Source organism: Xiphophorus couchianus, chromosome 2 (assembly GCF_001444195.1).
Source record: "Xiphophorus couchianus chromosome 2, X_couchianus-1.0, whole genome shotgun sequence".
Lineage (NCBI taxonomy): Eukaryota > Metazoa > Chordata > Actinopteri > Cyprinodontiformes > Poeciliidae > Xiphophorus > Xiphophorus couchianus.
In genome coordinates this window covers 2489758-2512695 of record NC_040229.1, presented here as the reverse complement: position 1 = coordinate 2512695, position 22938 = coordinate 2489758, and the positions used below count along the sequence as shown (strand labels likewise).

Here is a 22938-nt window from a genome sequence, read left to right as displayed (position 1 = left end):
ACTGGCTAGGTAACGGTGACTAGGTAACGGGGCTGGGCTCTGCCGGGGTTGCTAGGTAACGGTGGAATTCCTGTCGAATGTGATTGAACTATCGGGAGTTTTTTTAAACATTAACTTATTGCCAGAAAATGGCCGGGTGTTTTTTTTTTTTGAGTGCTTGAATTTTTTTTTTAAGTACTGGTAGTTTAGATCCAAATGGAAGAACAAAAACATGCAAAACGTGAATTTTACATAATAGATCCCCTTTTAAATAAAATAAATCAAGATGAAGAAAACCACATGGAACAACTTAGGCTAACCGAAGTGGAAATGCCTACAGACCATAATAAAATACCCCAAACATTAAAAGTGCATCTAATACCACCATTAGTCTGTGGCTCCTCTGTTTCTCTAATTGTAGTTAAACTCACGTATTTCACAATCCCAATGGAAGAAAGTTCTATAAATTCCTAAATATTGTATTTAGTAAAATCTGAATCTTAATAACATGATTGATTCATGTTTAACTTGTTTTTACAGAAATAAATGAGGTAAAACTGCTGGCTTTGTCTGACAGATTTTATTTCTTTTCCTCAGATTTTAAGAAGCAGTTACACATAAATAACTATTTTTAGCTTAATGTGGCAATTTACATCTATAATACACAAAATATGCAGTATGTATAAAAAATATTAACGTCCAATTTATGAAAAACGTCTTTTATATGTTGATATTTATTTGGTTTCTGAATCAGCCGTCAGTAAGAGAAAGCATGGAGATCAATAATTATTAAAAGGTTATTGATAAATTTCTACATGGATAGTTTGACTAAATTAAGACTGAAAATCTTCAGTTTTCTGCTCGTGGTTAGATATCCACCACGCAGCCCGGAGCGCTGGCTCTTATCGCGTCAGATATGACCTTTGCCCCGGATTCACCGATTCCATTTCCCTGCAAACTGGAGGAAAAAAAACTTTATTGTTTCTGATTAATGCACAATTGGAGCACATTTCTGTCAAAACATCACATACAGTTTTTTAGAAAAACAAGGAAATGCCTGAGTTTTAAAAGTTGAACATTTTAGGAAACACTCAAACATCCTTTTAGATTAATCTCAGAAATCTTCCAGAAAACATTAAAATGTCTGAGTTTGTGTATAAAGGCCGTAATACGCCAGCGCAGCAATCACATGGGACATTTTCTGGAGGAAAAACTCACTTGATGTAAGCCAGCTGGTGGTTCCCCTTCAGAGCCGTAGCAATGAATATGGCTCCATCCATCCCCAACGAGTTTTCCTGCAGACTGAGAGATAGCATAACGTTTATTTTATTTCACTTTTATGAGATTTCCACTCATTTTTACTGCCATATATTAGCACAAATACTGCAAAATTTGTTGTGAATATTTCTAAAGTAGCACCACAAAATCTGTGACTTTGATTGACAAAAAAATAAAAAACAAGAAAACAATTGTCAAATCGTGGAGGGATGTTTCTGGAAAAGATGTTTGGTGTTATTTAATATTAAGAAGAACTTATTGAATGCAGAGATGGATATTTAAATCATCTCCATTGGTTCCTAGTGAAGTATGTTCATATTTGCAAGAAAGAAAAATCATAAATTTATAATTCAACACCGTGGAAATGGTTTAAGAGATTAAATAAAACAGTAGAAATTCAAAAAGGGTCCAGACTTGAACAGTTCAGACTTACTTTAATGATTTAAGGCTTCTGTTGGATTTCAGAGAGTTGGCCAAAGCTTTGGCTCCCTCCATTCCCACCGCATTCCCACGCAGACTGACAACAAACAGCAGAAAACACAGAAAATGTATTTAAAAAAATACATAAAAAAGGATATAAATCATGTCTGCATGTCCTCCTCATGACACCTGGTGGGTATCAACATGTTCTGAAGTTAGCGCGTTAGCGTTAGCTTCTACTAAGTGCCATGCCCGTGCAGCACTTTAGCGTTAGCTGAACAAATATTTATGATTATTGCTTTAATAATAATAATACATTATTTTATAAGTTTATCGTTGGTGCAGCTAGTCTTTCATTAGCGGTGCCCATCACTGGCTAATAGTTAGTTATGGTTAACTTCAGATGTTCATGTTACAGATTTCAGAGAAGAAAATTATCTCATATCTGTCAGCAGAAGGTAAATTTATCTGCGTACTATTAAAGCTGCAGTGTGTAACTTTTACAAAAAATATCTTTTTCCATATTTGTTGAAATTGTCACTATCTCATGGCGATAATCTGTGAACAAAAATCAAGCTCCTTCACATTCTCCCAGTGGTAACAAGAAACAAAATATTTTTGATAAAAGTTACATTCTTCAGGTTTAATGTCTAAAATTTGAGAATAAAAATAGTTAAAAGAAGGTAGTAAATGATGGAATAGTACAAATAAAGTGTGTGAAGAATTTAGTGCTAATAATCCAGATTTAATCCACATGGAAATAAAAATTAAATCCGGACAGTTTCACTTCCCACTTGGAAATTTAATCCAAGTTTTGTTGCATGTTGTCTGAAGACTAATAAATAAAGATGACAAGAAATCAAAGAAAAAATCTGTTTTGCTGATTCGAGAGTCGACATAAAAGAACGAAAGATGAATGAAAGACTCACTCTAATGTTTGGAGCGTCTGATTGGACGTCAGAGCTTCAGCCATCGCTACGGCGCCACTCGTCCCCGCTGACACTCCCTGCAGACTGAAGGGAGCAGGAAGCGTCTGTCAGACATGACGCAGCTTTTTATCACTAATAAAACATTTTGCTTAAACTGTCACACCAACCATAAGGTTCGCAGAGACGCGTTGACCTTCAGAGCTTCAGCGAGGTGAATCACTCCTTCGTTCCCGATGGTGTTTTCTTGTAAACTGGAACCAAAGATGAAAACACAAACACAAGAGAGGGTCTGTAGTTAGAAACCCGATTAGCAGAAAGACACACTAAGCAACAATTCCTCTCAAACTCAAGTCGGTACGAGGTTCTTCTCGTTGTTCAGTCATAAGAGAAAATATAGAGTTAATTTTTCAAGGTAATTTTCACTATGTTATTTATTCATTCATAAATGTCTCAGTTTCAAGCTAAATATTTAACAAGCAAGCTAAATATTTAGATCGAAGCTAAATGTTACTAGCCAAATATCTAGTTAGTAAGGTAAGCATTTAGTGTCAACTGAAATATTTATCTCCTAACTAGCTAAATGTCCAGTTAGCTCTGAGCTAGCTAAATGTTTAGCTTCAAGATAAGTATTATTAGCAACATATTTATCTAGTAAGCTACAGTTTGAAGCTAAATATTCAGTTTCAACCTAAATAATTACATCTGAACTGGCTCAATGTTTAGTTAGCTAAATATTTAAGTTGCAAATTAACATTTAAATAGTTCTCAGCTAACTTAATTATAACCTAAATATTTATTTGGTAAGCTATAGATTGAAGATAAACATTTAGTTAGCTAGCTAAGTGAATTTGCATATTAGCTAAATATTTAGCTCTGAGCTCAGCTAGATAGCTTCAAATTAAATACTTAGCTTCTAACCAAACATTTATTTTGAAACTGTGACTTTAGATTGAAAGCCTGACTTGTAAAAATGAATATTTTTTGTAAGCTGGTCTCACTCCAGGAGCTGGATGGTGGTGTTGGAGAGCAGCGCCTGGGCCAGAGCTTTAGTCGCTGTCGACTTTATGAAGTTCCACTGGAGGCTGAAAAGGACAAACATGAGGAGCAATTCAGTGTTTAGTTTCTGTAAAAATCTTCAAAATTATAGAGCGCATCTTATCCGTGTATATTTTTTTAATCATGGTAGCTTAGAGCTCTTGGGGTCCCTCTGGTGGTGCGGAGGCCCTAAGCAGCTGCTTATTGGACATCCACTTACATTTAAATTTAAATACACACCACAATGTTCAATTTTATTTTAAAATGCATCATTTTTCTTCCACTTTGGCATTAAAACCACATTGAAACACAACAGGAGTGAATACTTTTCCAAACCCCGGTACGCTGACGTCTTACAGACATTTTTTATTTCAGATGTGGGTCCAGCTTAGACTGGCGGTAAAAAGTTTGAATAAACTTTGATAAGATTTATGTGTTGCTTGTTTTGCAAACTGAACTTACTGCAGAGACGTGAGTCCTTGATTAAACCTGATCGCTCCAGCAATTGCTTGAACCCCGTCGTCGTGTAGCAGGTTAGCTGTGAGACTGAGATGCACACACACACGCGCACAACCACACACACACACAGGCACACACAGATTCATGACTGACACAATGAAATGAGATGAAAAAGAAAAATCAGGTGTTTCTGCACAATGACCACCTGATTCATCTTTGTGTTTTTAATGTTTTTTCATTTTTGAGTCTTTTTCATGTTTTCCTAAATTTGACCTTAATTAGATAAAAGTAGTGGATGAATTAAACAGCTGCGGTAGATTTTCTGTGAACTTGCTAAGCGATGTTAAAGACTCACTCGAGGTTCTGCAGAGAGTTGTTCTCCTGCAGAGCGTGAGCCATGTTCCTGGCTCCCTCCACCCCAATGGAGTTCTCCCTTAAACTGCAAGAGACAAGACGTACAAAGATTCATGTTGGCATCTAGATAATCAGAAATAAACCAGACCGCCAACAAATTACTATTGTAGTAGTTCATTATTGTGACGATTAATCAATTAATCATCAAAATAATCAACTATTCTTATGAATAATTGATTATTTGTCAGAATAACTTGATTATTCATATTATTTTAAAAAATTATAAATCATAAAAGAATTGTTACATTCTGCAGGTTTTTCATTCAACTATTTAAGCTTATTTTACACAATATTAGAAATATATTTAACAAATACAAATTATTGAATTCCTTTTGTAAATAATATAATTTGTTTTGGTTTTTTGCCTAAAATGCAATAATATCATTGATCATTTGTAGAAAATAAGTAAGAATTATTCTAATGAATAACACATTTTTTTATCAAATACATTTTTTTTAATCCAATTAATCATATAATCAACAGACTAATTGATTATTCTGACAATTAAATTCCCTTTTAAGGTAAAAAACATATATTAATGTTTTATTGCCTGAAATGCAATAACATTTCTTTAGTGCAGTCAGAGCTGATCTGAGGTTTTACATGAAATCATCAATAATTGGATGAAAAAGCTGCTTTTTTTCATCATTTGTACCGGGCAAAGGAAATACTGCCACTTGAGGAGTTCTAGGTAGAAAATATTTTACAAACAAAGAAGATTTATTTTTATCACAAATGAAAAATGTTGATTTTTTATGTAGTGTTGGTTTAGTTTATTTTGAGTCTGTAAACTGTAGTTGACAATCAGCCAATTACTAAATTAGTTAACGATTATTACAACAATTGATTAATCACGGTTAATCGATTCAGCTGTAAATTAAGTTCTCACTTCAGAGAGACGAGTCCCCGGTTGAGCCTCAGCGCTTTGGTCAGGCCCGTCATTCCCTTGTTGCTGATCGAGTTACTCTGAAGTCTGTGGAAAGAGGAAGAAATTAATAAAACTGTTATTAATGCAGCTTTTATGTTGCTAAAGCATTAGCAGAAGGTATTTCTGGTTGATGAAGGCTTTGTTAGGATACTGACTGAAGCGACAGCAACGTGTGGTTGAAAGTCAGAGCTTCAGCCAGAGCGACGGTTCCTTTGTCCCCCAGTTGGTTACTGCAGAGTCTGCACAACGGAGGGAACAAATTTACTTCTCAGGAATAAAAAAAAAGTTCTTCTGCTGCTGTGAAAGAGAACATATTCTTTGAGACCTTGTGTGAATGCAGGACACACCGCTCCAGAATATCCAGCCTTAATGGGGCTTTCACATTAAAAATACACAAATGAATCACCGACATGCTAACGGCTAGGTCTCTGAACGTCGCGCTGAAAGATAAATGGTCTTTTTGTTTTTGTCTACCTCAGAACCAGAACAAAGTCTGAAAGGAATGAGGAGATAAAGGTCAAATCTAGTTTATTTTTATCTTTTTTTTTCTTCTCTGGTTTCCCAAAACTCCTTAAGACACAGAAAAGGTTTTATTATTTTCAGCCAGTGACCTGCTTCCAGTTTCCTTATTAATTAGTAAAATGCTTCATGCAGAGAGAAAATGCAAATATTCATCATTCAATCTGGTTGTTCAGTGAATACACAACACAATCTGTCACGCAAACCTGAATATAAATAAAACTAATTTCCATCTTCTAGAGAATTTAAAATAGATGTTACACCAAACAAATGCTAGTCTACCGTCATACAGCTGCAGTGTTGTTTGTCCTTAACTTGGTAAATAAAACACACGGATCATAAATCATCATTTGTGATAAAGTTGTTTTCATTTTGGGGTTTTAATGATGTACAGAATGATTCTTGATAAGTTTAGCTAAATGTAGCCAATTAAACAGAACCTTGTTGGGAGCGTTCTGCTGACGTGCTAATACTGAAGCTAATTTTTAATTTAGCATTTTGCTAGCTTTGAAAACGTTTAGCACACTTAGCTTTCCCTAAATTATTATTTCCATATAAATTCTGAAGCACTAATTCACTTGGCTGTTTTGCAGACTTTCAGTTGAATAAAGTTTGATATTTGTGTTGAAAGTTTGTTAAGAATTCTCCAAATATTTAGATGTTTATATACATGCTCTTATTTTGAAGTGCAGGAAAACTGTTCATGCAGAAGTTTGGTTTCCTCTCTTCATGTTTTCTCTCTTTTTTCCCCCAATAATTTTATGTAAAATAAGAGACATGCAGTAACAAAATAAAACACGAACAGCAGAGAACAAGACATAAACATAAATTCAATATATAAGGGCGTTATACATGCAAATAATGTCAAAATTAAATTGGTGCTCGATGGTTGTAGTCTTTCAATGGCAGATATAATTTTAATTGAATTTAGCGCGTTAGCATTAGCTTCCGATACATTTATGCATTTAGCATTAGCGAAACTGCTGTTTATGGTTAATATTTTACGGTTAGCACAGCTAGTTAGCGGTGCCTTCCACTCAAACCACTTGTTTAAAATGCAAACATAATAACAAATGCAGGTTGTTTATGGAATAATTGTAATTAAAGTGTCAACATTTTTAGCCTCAGATTAAATCCATTTGTATATTTTTCCTCTAGTTTCTTTCAATAAAATGTTCAATTAGAACTGGATAACAACAGGAGTTACCCTTCTGGTTTTGGTTGAATTTAGCGCTTTAGCATTAGCTTCTGCTACATTCGGTGATTAGAAAAGTTATTTTATTAATGAATATATCTAAGTTAAAGTATCAATTGTCATATTTAACAGGCTGCAAAGTTTATTGACATTCATGTAGCGATATCTGGATGAAAACTTGGTGGCTCGGGTGGACAAATAAATTAAAATGAGTGAAATTACAGTAAAAATATTAACCGCTTACATCAACTTTGTAAGAGTTCGGTTTGTCTTCAGCGCCTCTGCGATCCTCTTGGCTCCTCCTGCACCGATTGTATTTTTCCGCATGCTGAAAAAGCAAATAGGAAAGAGAACATGCTGTATATTTCACATGAAAACTATTAAAATTAAACAGTAAGCAGGACAAATCTAACTTTAGAGACACGAGTTTGCGGTTGGACTGCAGGACGTCTGCGATGCCCTGAGCTCCTTCTTCCCCGATGGAGTTATTCTGCAGGCTGACGAAGGAAGCAAAGTTACAAATATGGAAAATGTGAATTTTGAAAGTGTAAACGTAGAAAAACCTTTTACAATTATACTCACTTGATTGATACCAAGGCTTGGTTCATTTTCAGAGCCTCAGCCAGAAACTTTGCCCCTTTTGATCCAATGTTGTTGTTCTTTAAGCTGAATTTAAAATAAAGTCAATTAATTTATGGGTGTAAGACTGAAATAGGACGAACGCAGATGAACAGTTTACTCATCCAAAAACAAATTAAAAGCCATTTATCCTCCAATCACTTCGTAATTATGCGCTACATAGTTAGATCCAAAATTATTCACACCGTTTGGATATTTAAAACGGTTTTCATTTCACAAAGACTTTTGTTTCTAATTGGCAAAAAGACAAAAATCTCATAAAAGATACAAAAACAATGTAAATATTCTAATAAATTCTATTATGTCCAAAGTTATTTATTGCATTTATAATCAATCAAAATATTTTTACTGCTATAAAATTTCTCAAATCCTGTTTTTAAACTACTGAGAATCTTTTTTCCATGTTTTATCTTGACTTTCTTTTCACCAACCTAATCTTTAACTCCTTCCACAAGTTCTCTAACTTTGACTGAGTCAATTTGTTGGCGGTCTGTATCCTGGGGGTCTGAATTGTCTTTTATTTAGTAAAATAGTAATAAAATAAATTGATATTTGCAGTTTATGTGTAGCAAATTGTAAAATAAAAACCCTTCAGGCTGTATGGATATTTGTTCACATAAATATCCAATATATTTGGAGTTTTATTGGCAAAACTCCAAATATATTGGAGTTTTACCAAATTTATTTGGTAAAATACATTTTACCAAATTTGACCAAATATATTTTATTTGAAGTTTTATCAAATATAAAACTCCAGTTGGTAAAATTCCAATATATTTATTGGTAAAACTCCAATATATTGGGAGTAAAACTCCAATATATTGGAGTTTTACCAATAAAGACACATTTTTTCTTTCATCACTTCAATAACAGATTTAAAAATCTTAAATTCCAGGTTTGGGTTCACTACATCACCACACAGAATGATTATTCCTGAAGAATATATCAATAAAAAGTCTCACTTGATAGAGGTTAGAGTTCGATTCACCAGCAGGGCTCGGCTCAGGGCTTTGGCTCCTTTGTTGCTGATGACGTTGTCCGCCAAACTGAAAGGAAGAACAAAACAAGCTGCGTTTATTCGTCTCGTTGTTTATTTCTAGCAGAGACGTTCACCAGTGATTTTGTCTAAGTCCAAGTAAAATCCCAAGCATTTGAGGAGCCAGTCCACAAATCATCTGACTCAACGGTCTGAAAACTTTTCCAGATTTGGTCCAACCTTATTTTCCGGATGTGGCAGTCTTTGGCGCTCAGGAGGCTCCCGAGCAGCTCCATGACGTCGTCCTTGAAGTTATTATTCTCCAGCCTGTTCAACAGAAAGCGTTCACTGTAAAACTGCGCAAAATTGGAATTACGAAAACAAATGTGCTATTGGAAACGAGGCAATTTCAAAAGGTTTTTACCTTAGGATGAGGTGGTTTTTCAACCATATTTAAATTGTGTTTTTCAACGCTAGAAATATATCCGAAAGGTTTTGTGAACATTTGTGTTGTAAGAACTGACCTGAGATGGGTGCAGTACAGCAGCTGTGGGAGTAAACTTTTCACCGTTGGGTAGTTCAGACATCCTGTCAGGTTGGTTTGTTCACTGCACTCTAGAGAGACATGCAGGAGGAAACCCAGCACCACACAATGTGGCCGTGTCAGTTTTCCAGCCAAGCTGCCCTGCCGTAGGTCCTCCTCTACACTCCGGAGCAGCTCGTTATGTTGCAGCTCTTGTAAACAATAGGCCAGGTTGACAGAACGGAGGGACACCACCGAACCCACGCTGGACAGGAGGCTTTGTAAAAACCCTCCAGCCCAAACCTTCTGGCTTCCATCGTCTTTCCCGAGAGCCAAGACCCCAGCCAGAGGTTTTATCGTTGTTGGGCACAGCAAGCCTGTCAGGAAGCGCACAAATAGATCCAAGTGACCGTCTTCAGCTTGCTGCGAGTGTTGAAAGGCGCTTCTGAAGTGGTTTTGGAACCCAATCTTGGGCCATGACATTGTGCTCTCTGAGAACAGGTCAAAGATGGCCCGCTTGGAGGAAACATGATAAAATGTAGCTGCAAGAAACTCCTGCAGGGTCAGGTGTGTAAACCTGTAAGTGGTGTGTATGGTAGACTCCATTCGGATGAGAACTCCAACTCCAAGGCTGCACTGAGTTTGCAGTAAGTCTATCCCATAGGCCCGGAGGTCCTGCTCGCTGAACGTGTATTTGTGTTTCAGGAGGCTGTAGAAGGCCAGTCGTCCAAGGTTGCCCAGAAGTTTGCGATTGGTTGCATGGTGCTGCTCAGATTTTACAGGCTCCCTGCCTCTTGGTTCACCTACTTCTGCTTTCATGGAGCAGAAATGGGCATACAGCTCAGTGCAGGTCTTAGGCAGGCTTTCCTGTGTCCCGCTCTGCATGATGTACAGCAACGTCTCTGCTAGCATCCAGCAAATGCATGGTATGTAGCACATCACCATTAGTATTTTATGGGCCTCCAAGTGTGCCCATATTCTGGTGGCGAAATCGTTCTCGGAGAAGTGGTGGTTCAGAAAGATCTGGATGTCCGCTGGGCTGAATCCTGGGATCTCCGTGACCCGGTCCACCAATCCGCCTGGGATCAGGGAGGCAATTCCTGGTCTCGAAGTCACCCACACCGATATGTCTGGGAGCAGATTCCCCCGGATGATGTTCGTTACAAGGTCGTCAATGGAAATTTCCTTCTTTGGGTCGTTGCAAGGAGCTGCATCAGAGAAATTCAAAGCGCTGCGAAATTCGTCCAAACCATCGAAGATGAGCAGCGTCCTGCAGGCGTCGTTTAGGACCAAACTGGGTGCTGGCAGATGCGGGAAAGTAATTTTCAACAGCCTCTCTGCAGAAAGTTTGTCCAGACCGTTGAGCTCGCACAACGTGAAAGGCAAGACAAAGTGTATATCCGGACACATAGTCCCTTGGCACCATTGTCTGATGAAGTGTCGCACCCAAGTTGTTTTGCCAATACCAGCCACTCCGACTGTGAGCGTCACTCTGGGAGGCAAGCTGACCCTTGTGAGGGGCTCAAAGAGCTTGGCAAGGCCCAACTGCCTCAGATGGTTCCTCCTCGCTCCTCGAGTCACTCCCACCTGCATCAGATCGTGCTCCTTTTGCTGGAAGTCGGAGAGTCCATCGACCATCAGTAAACTCCTTGAGGAGATGTTCAGTTTGGGGCAGCTGACTGAATCTCTGTCTCTTTGCTTCTCATATTGCTGCAGCAGCACCTCTTTGTGCTTCTTCACCGTGGCATCTAAGGAGAAAGGATTTGAGTCAGTGTGTTATAATCCAAGAGCACACATTTTCAATTACACACTTCTTAGCCTCTTTGGTGTAATTCTCAAAACTACTTGCTCGATCTTCAAATCATTGCGTCCCAAAAAAACAGTTTCTCATTCCTTTGATAAAGTCGCAAATGCTTTTGTACATTATCCAAGTGATTATATACAATTCTCTGCTTTTTCCTACATTTCAGTTGCTTTTTTCAATTGTCTCGACCTCTACATCATTTAAGCATAAGTTTGTTGCGTAAGTCCTAACATGCAAAATGTTTGGACAAGTTGTCATAACATGTCAATCATGTTTCTGTACATTTCCATCAGACTTTTCTCTAAACCAGTCCTGAATTGGTACGTTGTTCCCTTGTGAATCCTGTGTTACTCCAACGCAGGTAATTTTGTGAAGCATTTTAGATTAACCAGTTTTCTGAAGTGGCTCAAAGGTACCATGAACAACCAACTGGAAACAATGTAGTGTGAATAGCCAGAGCAGAACAGGAAGTTACATTTCTGATGATGGGAGGGGAAGGATTCGGACAGGGTCAACAGCCACAGAGAGGAAGAAGAGGAAGAGGAGTTAGGAGGTAAAACAGAATGAGAGGCAGAAGAGGCCAAGGACATCTGCCAGGTTCCATCACTCCAACATCATCAGGATATGATCTGAGACCCATAAGATGCTGATGGAGTTCCTACTCTTCATCCCTAACCCCACTGAGGAATTTCTCTCAGCTTGGAGACGGAAATCCACAGCTGATGAAGTCCTTTCACAGATCGACAGTGGAGACTATTTGGTTCTCTATTTGGTACCAGACAAAAAAGCTCTGGAAAGAATCATTAATTCTGCATAAAAATGTTTGGATCTCCTCTTCCTTCCTTGTCTGACATTACCAACAGACGTATTCTGTCCCAGGCAGGGAACATCGTTAGAGACGCGACCCATCCGGATTACCATCTGTTTCAACTGCTGCCTTCTGCAAGGCGCTACTGGCCCTCGACAACCAGGACGTCTGGATTCGGTGGGAGTTTTAAATGATTATTGACTGAGGTTGATATTCAGTTAGATTGGTATCTGATAAGAGTTTTTCCTTTCATCTTGTTTTTATGGTTATTGTTATTTTATGGTTATTTTATGGTCTACATATTGTGAATCATTCTGAATCTCGTTATGCTACGCGCTCAATTACTTTTTGACTCTGAACTTATATGAAGACTAATTCCTACAGCGTGTCATGTGTTGTTTTCCTGAAGGATGCTGTCTCATGTTCCCAAAAGTGTTCTGTCTTTTCCTTTCTGTATCACAAATTACAGTAAAAGAATTACAACTTACAACAGTCATCAAAACTTTAGCCATCGTTTACCTTCAGAGTACACCGCTTTATTGTCAACCTGACTAATCGATTGGACTGTCAATGAAACAAGGACTTGTCATTCTGAGGTACTGAAATGTTCATTGGCAGATATTTAATTTTGCGAGACAAACAAAGAATTTTGAGAAACAAACTGGGTTTTTCAGGTAATCCATGATTTGTATAAATTGTTTAGAGGAACATGGTTTCTGTTTTGCTAATGTTGAAAATGACTGAAGAATCGCACCAAAGCGACTGAGAAAAGCTGTAATAAGACATTTAAGGAACTGACCGTTTCAGAAAGCCTCTTACCGTAGCTTAAGACAAGCTGGGCAACCTCTGAGTCTGAGCTCTCTATGAACGCCTGCAGCGCGTCCGAGCTTTGGCTTTCCTTTGCAGTGGTGATGGAGGTGAGCATATTAATCTGGTCCTGTAACTGGCCTGCTCCCTTAATGCTCGTCTCTTCAGCTGAAGTCAAGACGTTCACATTTCTGAGGTGCTGAAGTATTTCCTCCAGGAAGGAATGTGAAAGGAAGTTCAGCAGCTGGTCTTTATGCTTTTGGATCCAATGTGGCTCTAAAGCAAAAACAAAACACTGACTTAGTTCACTGTAAAATCAGTCAGTAGGAATCTAAAATGGTAAAAGATGATAAAACTAAATACTTGCTAATAAACTCTGAAAACCGCCTTGCAAAACTGTGCAAATCTTTTGGCAGTCGTGGGAATCACCAATTAAAAAGTTAGCCATGCTAACTCTAAAGCACTACTCACAGATGCTAAAGTGCTACAACAACATGCTATTTAGCAGAAGCTAATGCTAAAGCAGTAAATGCCCACAATTTGTCAATGACTGACCAACATATCACCCTCATTTGGTCACATTTGCTATTACATATGAACAGTTTGAGCTTCAGGAAGGGATTCTTTTGAGCAGACCTTTGACTCGGTTTCAGTTGATAGTTTTTGAGTTTAGCTAACTAACTCTGTTACGTAAATGTACACTAATCACTGTTTTTTTATTCATTACATTTATTTCAATGAAGTTTTAAAGAAAACGAATAGAAGGGAATGTGAGGAGAGGAAACAGAACTGCTGTGCAGTCTTCACCCCTTTCAAAATAAGAGCATGAATATAAACATATAAGTAATTTAAGAATTTCTTACAGTAGCTAACCAAAACCTCAACACAGATGTCAAACTTTGTTCAGCTGAAAATTAAGTTATGAGAAGCTAAGGGGGCTAAACGTTTTCAAAGTTAGCAAAAATGCTAAATGAAAAATTAGCTAGCCTATTAGTGCATTAGCGGACGTTTACCCATCACTGCAACCAACTGAATCAATGCTTTATAATTTATATAGAATAATTTATTAATGAGAAGCTAAGTGCGCTAAGTTAGCAAAACGTGCTAAATGAAACATTAGCTCTTCTATTAGCGCATTATGTGTCCGTAGATTTTCTTGACTTGTTAGGAGAGTTAGTAGTTACTTTGTTTGCCTAATATAATTTATTTGTTGGTCGTTTTCACAGTATGTTGAACATCATAACACGGTTTTAATTACAAAATTCTGATCATTATTGAGTCGTTAAGTAAAATATTTCATTAAATTGAACAAGTTAAATGTTCAATTTAACTTCACTATTCTACAATATTAACTTGACAAAATGTGAGTTTTGCCGGGCATTGTATCTCAACAGATTTTCTTTTAAGCATCATTTTAGACAGTAACAAAACACTTAAGTTTGACTAAAAGGAGATTTTAAATGCACAAAGCTTCATGGAGCGCAGGTCATCCTCCTGAGGGCGCGCAGACACGCTGACCTCCTGCTGGGCCTTTAAACGGCCTCCAACACGATCGTCAGCTGCATCGGTCACTTTACGTTTGTAGCAAAAGTTCAGCTCAGTGCAGAACGTAATATATACACAACAGCATATATAATTATATATATATATATATATATATATATATATATATATATATATACACAACAAATTGCTGTTACATCATGGGAAAAAATTATATTATTCAGCCACTTTGTATTCTTTTTAACATGTATTTAATTGATTCACTTTCAAATGTTCCTTTGAAATAATTATCAAAATTACAGGTTAGATAAAATATACATACTTGAATTTGATGCTAACGTTTCCCTCGTTGTTTTCTAATAACGGCTGATTGTTCCTGCTTCACCTGGAGCCACTGCAAATTTGCTCCAAATGTAATTTCATTTCTTGTTTTATGCTCAAACTTAAGCGCTGAACCTGTTTTTGGTTTTTAGTTTCATTATTTTTCTTCAGATGTTCATTTGGCTGTTACAGATGGTCAAATAGGGAATATTAAATAAGGAACTCGTTCTTTTCTGTGTTTCAGACAAGAAACGATTCAACACAACAAGGTTTATAACATCCTTTTCCTTTCTCTTCTCATAAATGTCTTATTTTTCATCCTTCTCAGTCATTTTACAGTGAAGTAGAGACTTTTTTGGCTGCTTCAGCTGAGCAGAAAGCAGCTGAAACACTAGCTGTTAAATTGTACGACGTTCAAAGCAAAACTCGAGTTTTCCAAGAAGGATAATAAACTTTTGTGTAATTTTATTTGCATAAATATGGCTAAATTGGCAGGGATGTGCTGGTATAGAAAACTGATGATTTCTTACATCATTGAGGTTAATCACAGTTATGATTTAACGAGGGGATTCAGGTTAGTTTGAGTTTTTAAAAATCATTTAAAGGCTATATTTGTGAGGATTTGAGTTTTCTTTGTGTTTATTTAGGTGTCTGTGTCAGTTGAGTCTCCGTGTTGTCCTGTCTACCCCTTGCTTGCTCCCAGCTGTGTCTCGTTTCTCTGTGTTTTTAATCCCACCTGTGTTCCTCGCTCCTGGTCGGGTCCTTGTCGTGTCTGTCGTCGTCGTCTCGAGCTGTTTTTGCCAGACTTGAGCCTCACTGCTCTTCTGTGCTGCCTGGATTTTTGTATCATCATTTTCTCCATAAACTGGGTCCACGGCATCAACCTCACCACAATTCATGACAATATCTTATATTTTCTCAGGTTATTTTAGTCTGTTATATTTCATGAACTGAAGTTTTAAATGTGACAAAAATGCAAAAAGGAGTAAATACGTTTTTCAAGTGGGTTTTTTAAAGATCTATTTTCCAAATCTGACAAAGTTTTCTTTAAAAAAAAGGTAGAAAAATATCCACCAAGTATTATTTCAATCAAGATTTTTTATTTTTATTTTCTACTTTCAAATTTGGTCAGTCTCAGAAAATGGGTCTTTAAAAATAATTTTGCCCTTCAGGACTTCCGTACAACACACAAATGTAATGTATTGATGGGGTTAAATATTTTCTTAAAATTTTGCGACTAACTTTAAACAAGAAACACCAAATACAGAAATATCTTTTATATTTTGACTCAAAAATGAAAAGAAATTTCTGAGTTAATTTTAATAAACGCAGGTTATTGATAAACATCTGGTTTTAACAGAAGTTTATTTTAACACCTGTAACCGCCGTCCACTCCGGATTTCCATTTTTTAACAAACATGATGCAGAATCACTTTGTTTGCTTCTGATAACCCAGAAAATGTTTTATTCCCAGTAAAGATTCATTTCTGCATCCACAGAGAGATTACTGTGAAACCTTTAAATCCTCTTCAGTAAGAACCAAAATAAATCCTGAAATTTTTTTAAATAAGTCGACTTTCTGTCTCTAATTAAATCATAAACTTTCCGTTCTGTCCTGAGATCCAACAGTAAAGTTTTAGTTCTCTTTACTATATTATTATAAATATTAAATACAATAAAATAAACGGTCTTTAAAAAACGATAAAAATTGATGAGATTATTCAAACTGAATCAGATCAAAAAACCTCAAAATGTTCATTTGTTTTCATGATAAATGAAAGTTTGTCTTATTTCCACAGTTAATATAAAGTCACTTCAGTTTTATCTCCAGGTTTCATTTGCTTGTGGTTAATAATAATAATAATAATAATAATAATAATAAAGAAAAGATGGAAGCGTAGCGGTGATGATGAGGTTCTTACGTTGCGTCTCTGTGTGCGTGGCGGCGCAGCAGGAAGTGGACTGCAGGTCCATGTAGCAGTCGTCCTGCCACATGATGCGTTTGCTGCGGTCCATGAGCGAGTCGTAGTGCTGCTTCCTGTCCATCACAGCAGCAGGAAGCCTGACGCGCTCAGCGCCTCTGCTGCTGCCATGAATCCACCAGGAGATAAATAAAACAATATTTAACTGTCTGAAATATAAAACAATATAAAAAACAATAACAGTCTGAGAGCGGAAGGCCTCCAGATCTAATAAATATGTTATAGGAAATAAACTTTACTGCTAGAAAATCTGATCAAAACTATTCAAAGAAAAACAACAAAAGACAAAATATAATTAAAAAAGAAAAAGAAAAGAAAAAAGATTTCATAAAAAGAAAACAGGATAAAATAGGATAAAAATAAATATAAAGTAAAAAACAAAAAGAATTAATAAAAATAAAGGAATAAAATGAAAAGAGAAAATAACAAAGAAAAACAATAACATCTAAAAAGAGAAAGAGAGAAAAACAATCAAATAAACAAAATAGAATAAAGAAAAAACAAAGAAATATAGATTACAAATCCAAAAAATTAAAAGAATAAGAAACGTGTAGAAAAACATAATAAAGTAAAAACAATATTAAAAAGTAATAATAAAAGACAGAAAAGAAAGAAAAGCATAAAAGAAAAAAGAAAAATCCAACTTGATTTTTAGAAAAATCTGCTTATATGTTGCAAAATGTGTATAAACTGTAAAAGTTTATACACAATAATTTAAAAACGCATCAAGACGATAAACAGAAACAGCAGAAAAAAAACAGATTATGTGATTTTTTAATTCTTGATTAATGTTGGGGTCTAAAAGTGATCAAACTAATCACAACTTTTCCAAATCGAACCGTTAATTACAGGTTTAACAGATGTCGGTCCTGCAGCCTGCAACACATTTCCTAGTGAGCAGAGCTGAATTTTTATTTTTATTCTGTTTTCATTTTGCTCCAAACCTTCATGAACTCTGCAGATCATCGTCTTTCTCGGCTGAACTGCAGGAAGTCGCCGTTCTAAATATTTCTGATGTTTGACCTCGTTTCTCGCTGAGGTAATGATGATTCAGGTTTCTCGGTCCTGCGGCTTTAAATACGGCCAAGCTGCCAGACCGTCGCCATAGAAACCAGGCCTCTGTTTTGACGTGTTGCCGTTGCTAGGGGAGCCAAAAATACCTCAACAATGGTCTGTGAGTAAAGATCATGGAGTCGACCGTTTTGTTGAGCTCTTCATAAACGTTTCCTATCAGTCGATGTTGATAATTATTGATCAGTTTTTTTTATAGATCTGAAATGCTTAAAACTGATCGTTCCTGATTTATCCAGTTTTTTTTTTTGTTTTTTTTTAGGAAGTTTTGAGGCAAAACCTGAAACTGCTGCTGATACCCAGCAGGTTGTTGCTAGGCAACCAAAGTTAATAACCTAAACTGAAGAATTTCCATTTTTATGATTCATATTTTTTCTCTTTCTACCAAAAACTGGATGATAAAATTCTCCAGTCTGGTATTTTGGCCTCAACCAGCTCTTATTTTGAAGGATAATTGTGTTTTCAGAGACTTTATAATTTGCTTTATTTGTTGTTTTTACTTATTTTAGATATTTAAAATGTTTTAAAGTTCCAGTCTTAAATGTTCATTTAAAGTTTATTGATCTTTTAGAATGTGTTCCTGCATTATTATGACATTATTATCATTGTATTATTTGAAAATTGTCTCAAAACAACAGTAATAACGCTTATTCCGATTACCTTTAGGGACAATTTATCACCCAGCAGAATTTATTTATTTATTATTCTACTATTATTTATTATTTTATTAACACCAGCAGGTGTTTATACAACAAACAGAGTGACAAAAAGCAAAACTGGGTATTGATCTACAAAATAATTATCCAGATATGGAACAAATAACGGCAACAGAAATCAAATAACCAAACAAAAAAACACAAACAAACAAGTAGAAATACATTAAAAAGGATCCAAAAACAAAACAGAACAGTCAACTGGTGACACAACAAAAATGAAATTGATTAACATATTAATTAGGATAAGCTTTTTTCGTTTAATCGTGGCAGTTGTTTTCTAATTTGAATTATTTCTTTGTTCTCTAATTGATTAATTTAGCGTCAGATATTTTGGAGAAAAAGTAGAGAATGGAGGGAGAAAAAGAAATTAAACAAAAAGAGAATAAATAAAAGTATAAGGCAGAACAAAGAATAAACAAAGGATAAGGATGAAACTCTATGAGTTTTATCATTTCTCATTTCCCTCCTTTGTAGTTTTTGTTTAATTAACTGACTGGCAGTGAAAGGTCGTCTAAAAATATGCATTTTATTTCATTAAATAATTGAGTTGTTTCTGTTTTGCTGATTTTTGTTCTGCTGACTCTTTTTGCGGTCGAACAGAATTTACTTTTAAGAATATTTTTACTACACTGTACTTTTTCTTTTTACTTTTACTTGAGTAAAATGTCCAGATACTCCATTACTGTTTACTTTAATCAAAAATTCACACCTTCAGTTTTTGTTACATTTTTATATCAGAAATTAAATTAGATTTTTTTTTTGCTTGATTTTGTTATTTTTCAATTCTTTTAATAATTATCATCCTTAAAATACCAACATTTCCACATAACTTTATATTTTGCTCCGTCTGATGATGTAGTGTTTAAATATTAAATGATTGATTATTTGATCAGTTACTCAGTTCAACATCGTTACCAAATAATGTTTTTACTCTTTTGACATTTCTGCTTAAATTATAATTTATTATTGATCGTATGTAATATGCTACACATTCAATTGTCTGTTTTCATTCTCTGTGAACCAGAATAATCAAAATTATAGGAACTAATAACCTTACAGGTCACCGGTTCAATTCCCTGCACTTTGTCTTGCCAAGCTACTAATAAACACCAAAAAAAAAAAAAAACATTATATATTTTACTTTTCACAATATTCAGATTGCTTTGCTGTGTGTAAAATCCATTGTTTTACAGAAATAAAGCAGTAAATTAATAAAGCAGAGCCTTGTAGTGTTTGAGGTTTTTCTGAGAAGACTTTCCTCTGTGGTTCTTTGCTCATCATGAAAAGTCACGCAAAAGGAAACCAAAGAAAGAGTCAAAGTTTAAAACGAGAAGGAAACGGCTTCAGCTCCTCTAAACGGCTGAAATTCAAACAGAAATCGAGAAAAAACACAAGCAAAAAAAAAAAAAAACAGTAGGAAGTGGAAATACACTGCAAAACACTGAATCCTACCAAAGGTCCAGTTTCTAGTGCAAATATCTCAGTACATTTCAAATAAGACAAAATTAACTAAAAAGTGACTTTTTATTTAGCAAAATATAAGAGCTTTTTTAGAGTCAACAATTTCTTAATATTGATAAAAAGGTAACATGAGAAAAATATCTTACTATGAGTGAACTAGTGCTTTTCTATTTCTATTAATATTAATGAATTATTGACTCTAAAATGCTCATATAACCTGCTGTAAAGTTACTTGTAAGTTATTTTTGTCTTATTTAAAGTGTACTGAGATATTTGGACCACAAATAGTTGGTAAGATTTTGGTTTTTTGCAGTGCGTCCATTTATTTAGCTCTATTCTAAGCTTGTAGAAACATTTACCAGAGTTTTATTTAGTATTTTAAAATCCATAAGTAATTTTGTGGTAGGATCACTGTAAAAACACAAAATCTTACCAAATGTTGTTGATTTAGTTGACCAAAAATACACTTGAATTAAGACCCAACTAACCTACAAGGAACTTTTCAGGAACTTTTTTTAACTTAATAGTTTCTTAATACTGACAAGAGAAAGTTCTAGTTAAACTGGCGCCGTTACCTAGCAACACCAGCCAAGCCCAGCTAGTTACCTAGCAACTCAGTTCTAGTTCCACTGGCAGATTATTTCACTTTTAAGACATTTTTCTGTTACAGGTGAATTAATCTGCTAGTGGAACAAGAACCTTTTCATCAATATTAAGGAATTATGGATTAAAACAAGCTGCTTCTATATCTTGCTGAAAAATTACTTGTAGGTTATTTCAAATAATATATTTAATCAAACATTTTGTTTGTGCAGGTTCCTTGTTTTATAACAGATAAAACTTGCAATTTAACCAATAAAATGCAGCATCAGACAGCTATGCTATAGTCCTTTCATCAAAACTAAACATATTGTTTATGCAAAAACACCAAAACCTTACCAAATATGTTTGGTCTAGTTTAAAATATTTTACAACACTTGAAATGAGACAAAACTGATGTAGCTTTCCAACAAGTCATAGTAGTTTAATGTTTCAAGTCAATAAAGCCTCAATATTGATGAAAAAGTAACATGGAAAAAATATTTTGCTCTAAGTGAAATAATCTGCCAATAGAACCAGTCGTTTTCAATATTAAGGAATTACTGACTCTGAACAAGCTGCTGTAAAGTTACTTTAGAGTCAGTTTTGTCTTATTTCAAGAGTATTACAGTAGAAATTAGACAAAAAATACTGGGTAAGATTTTGTGTTTTTGCAGATTGTCCGTTTATTTAGCTTGTTGGACAGCTACTAGAGTTTTGTTTAGTTTTTTAAAATCCAAAAGTAAATCTATCTTAGTATTTTTGTTTCATTTCTACTGCAAATATATTAGCACATTTGAAGTACAACAAAGCTAACTTAAAAACAACCTTTCAGAAAATATAGGAGCTTGTTTTAAGTCAATAATTCATTCATATTGATCAAAAGTATTGATTCCATTGGCAGATTATTTTACCTATAGTAATACATTTTCCCTCGTTACTTTTTCATCAGTATTAATTAACCATTGACTTAAAACAAGTTCCTATATCTTGATGAAAAGCTAGTTTTGTCTTATTACCAGTGTAATAAGATGCTTCCAGTAGAAACTAGAACAAAAATACTTTGTAAACCTTTGCGTTTTGCAGGGGAAGGCCATGACATCATGCACATCACCTTAAAACAAACGGTACAGAAACTTTTGGGAGAATCAACTTAAAGGCCAAAAACTGAGCGACTCACCATGAGTTTAATCAAATTTCCTGGAAATGTGAGGAGAATCCTGATCCTTCAGGCAGAAACAAAAACAGTAGAAACTTTGAAAACGTCTGAATTGAGCAGCAGCTCAGGGTGAAGTCAGCAGCTCTGCAGCATCTTCCTGTCTCTCTGGCTTCCTGTGCTGCGGTGAGAGCAGGTTCAACCGTGAAACTAGAGAGAGAGAAAACACGCTGTGCATCTGCGCAGGCCTCACGACACGATCCCACAGCGGAACCGCGCTTTAGCTGCATGTGATACGGCTACAGCTGGCGAGAAACTGCCGCGCAGAGCCGCCATGACGCCTGGTGGAGGTTCAGAAAGGAGGCAGAACGTTCTGCTGCAGCCTGGTGGAGGTTCAGAAAGGAGGCAGAACGTTCTGCTGCAGCCTGGTGGAGGTTCAGAAAGGAGGCAGAACGTTCTGCTGCAGCCTGGTGGAGGTTCAGAAAGGAGGCAGAACGTTCTGCTGCTAGCAACCAGGTGGAGGTTCAGAAAGGAGGCAGAACGTTCTGCTGCTAGCAACCAGGTGGAGGTTCAGAAAGGAGGCAGAACGTTCTGCTGCAGCCTGGTGGAGGTTCAGAAAGGAGGCAGAACGTTCTGCTGCAGCCTGGTGGAGGTTCAGAAAGGAGGCAGAACGTTCTGCTGCTAGCAACCAGGTGGAGGTTCAGAAAGGAGGCAGAACGTTCTGCTGCTAGCAACCAGGTGGAGGTTCAGAAAGGAGGCAGAACGTTCTGCTGCAGCCTGGTGGAGGTTCAGAAAGGAGGCAGAACGTTCTGCTGCAGCCTGGTGGAGGTTCAGAAAGGAGGCAGAACGTTCTGCTGCTAGCAACCAGGTGGAGGTTCAGAAAGGAGGCAGAACGTTCTGCTGCAGCCTGGTGGAGGTTCAGAAAGGAGGCAGAACGTTCTGCTGCAGCCTGGTGGAGGTTCAGAAAGGAGGCAGAACGTTCTGCTGCTAGCAACCAGGTGGAGGTTCAGAAAGGAGGCAGAACGTTCTGCTGCTAGCAACCAGGTGGAGGTTCAGAAAGGAGGCAGAACGTTCTGCTGCTAGCAACCAGGTGGAGGTTCAGAAAGGAGGCAGAACGTTCTGCTGCAGCCTGGTGGAGGTTCAGAAAGGAGGCAGAACGTTCTGCTGCTAGCAACCAGGTGGAGGTTCAGAAAGGAGGCAGAACGTTCTGCTGCTAGCAACCAGAGAAACATGCTAACACGGAGCAAAAACAAACTAACACTTCTTAAAGGGCCGGTTGTTCCAAAAACAAGTAAACTGTTAAAATGTTAATAAATACCAGACTCTGATTTCTCCATAAAGTGAAATAATCTTTTCGAAGTTCATCCATCCACGATTTTGTGAACATTTTTGTGTTATTGCAATAAAAATTACAGATTTTGTGGCGCTAATCTATA

General features: G+C 36.3%; 1 protein-coding gene across 3 annotated transcripts; it reads right to left on the bottom strand.

Moving 5' to 3' along the window:
* Nucleotides 1-544: 544 nt before the first annotated feature.
* nlrc3 (NLR family, CARD domain containing 3) lies at nucleotides 545-22692 on the bottom strand. 3 transcript variants are annotated; one of them, XM_028001441.1, is made up of 19 exons: nucleotides 21527-22692; nucleotides 16460-16623; nucleotides 12726-12989; nucleotides 9296-11042; nucleotides 9012-9098; nucleotides 8758-8841; nucleotides 7739-7822; nucleotides 7570-7653; nucleotides 7401-7484; nucleotides 5598-5681; nucleotides 5404-5487; nucleotides 4456-4539; nucleotides 4104-4187; nucleotides 3605-3688; nucleotides 2774-2857; nucleotides 2607-2690; nucleotides 1691-1774; nucleotides 1198-1281; nucleotides 545-937 (listed from the first exon to the last, which is right to left on the bottom strand). In XM_028001441.1, exons 2-19 carry the CDS (start codon nucleotides 16581-16583, stop codon nucleotides 847-849), a joined length of 3405 nt encoding a protein of 1134 aa, XP_027857242.1. In that variant the 5' UTR covers nucleotides 16584-16623; nucleotides 21527-22692; the 3' UTR covers nucleotides 545-846. The 3 variants fall into 3 exon arrangements, with proteins under 3 accessions (XP_027857242.1, XP_027857252.1, XP_027857234.1); XM_028001451.1 differs by having other exon boundaries at nucleotides 16460-16620; XM_028001433.1 differs by lacking the exon at nucleotides 21527-22692 and having other exon boundaries at nucleotides 15274-16573.
* Between the last annotated feature and the right edge of the window lie 246 nt (nucleotides 22693-22938).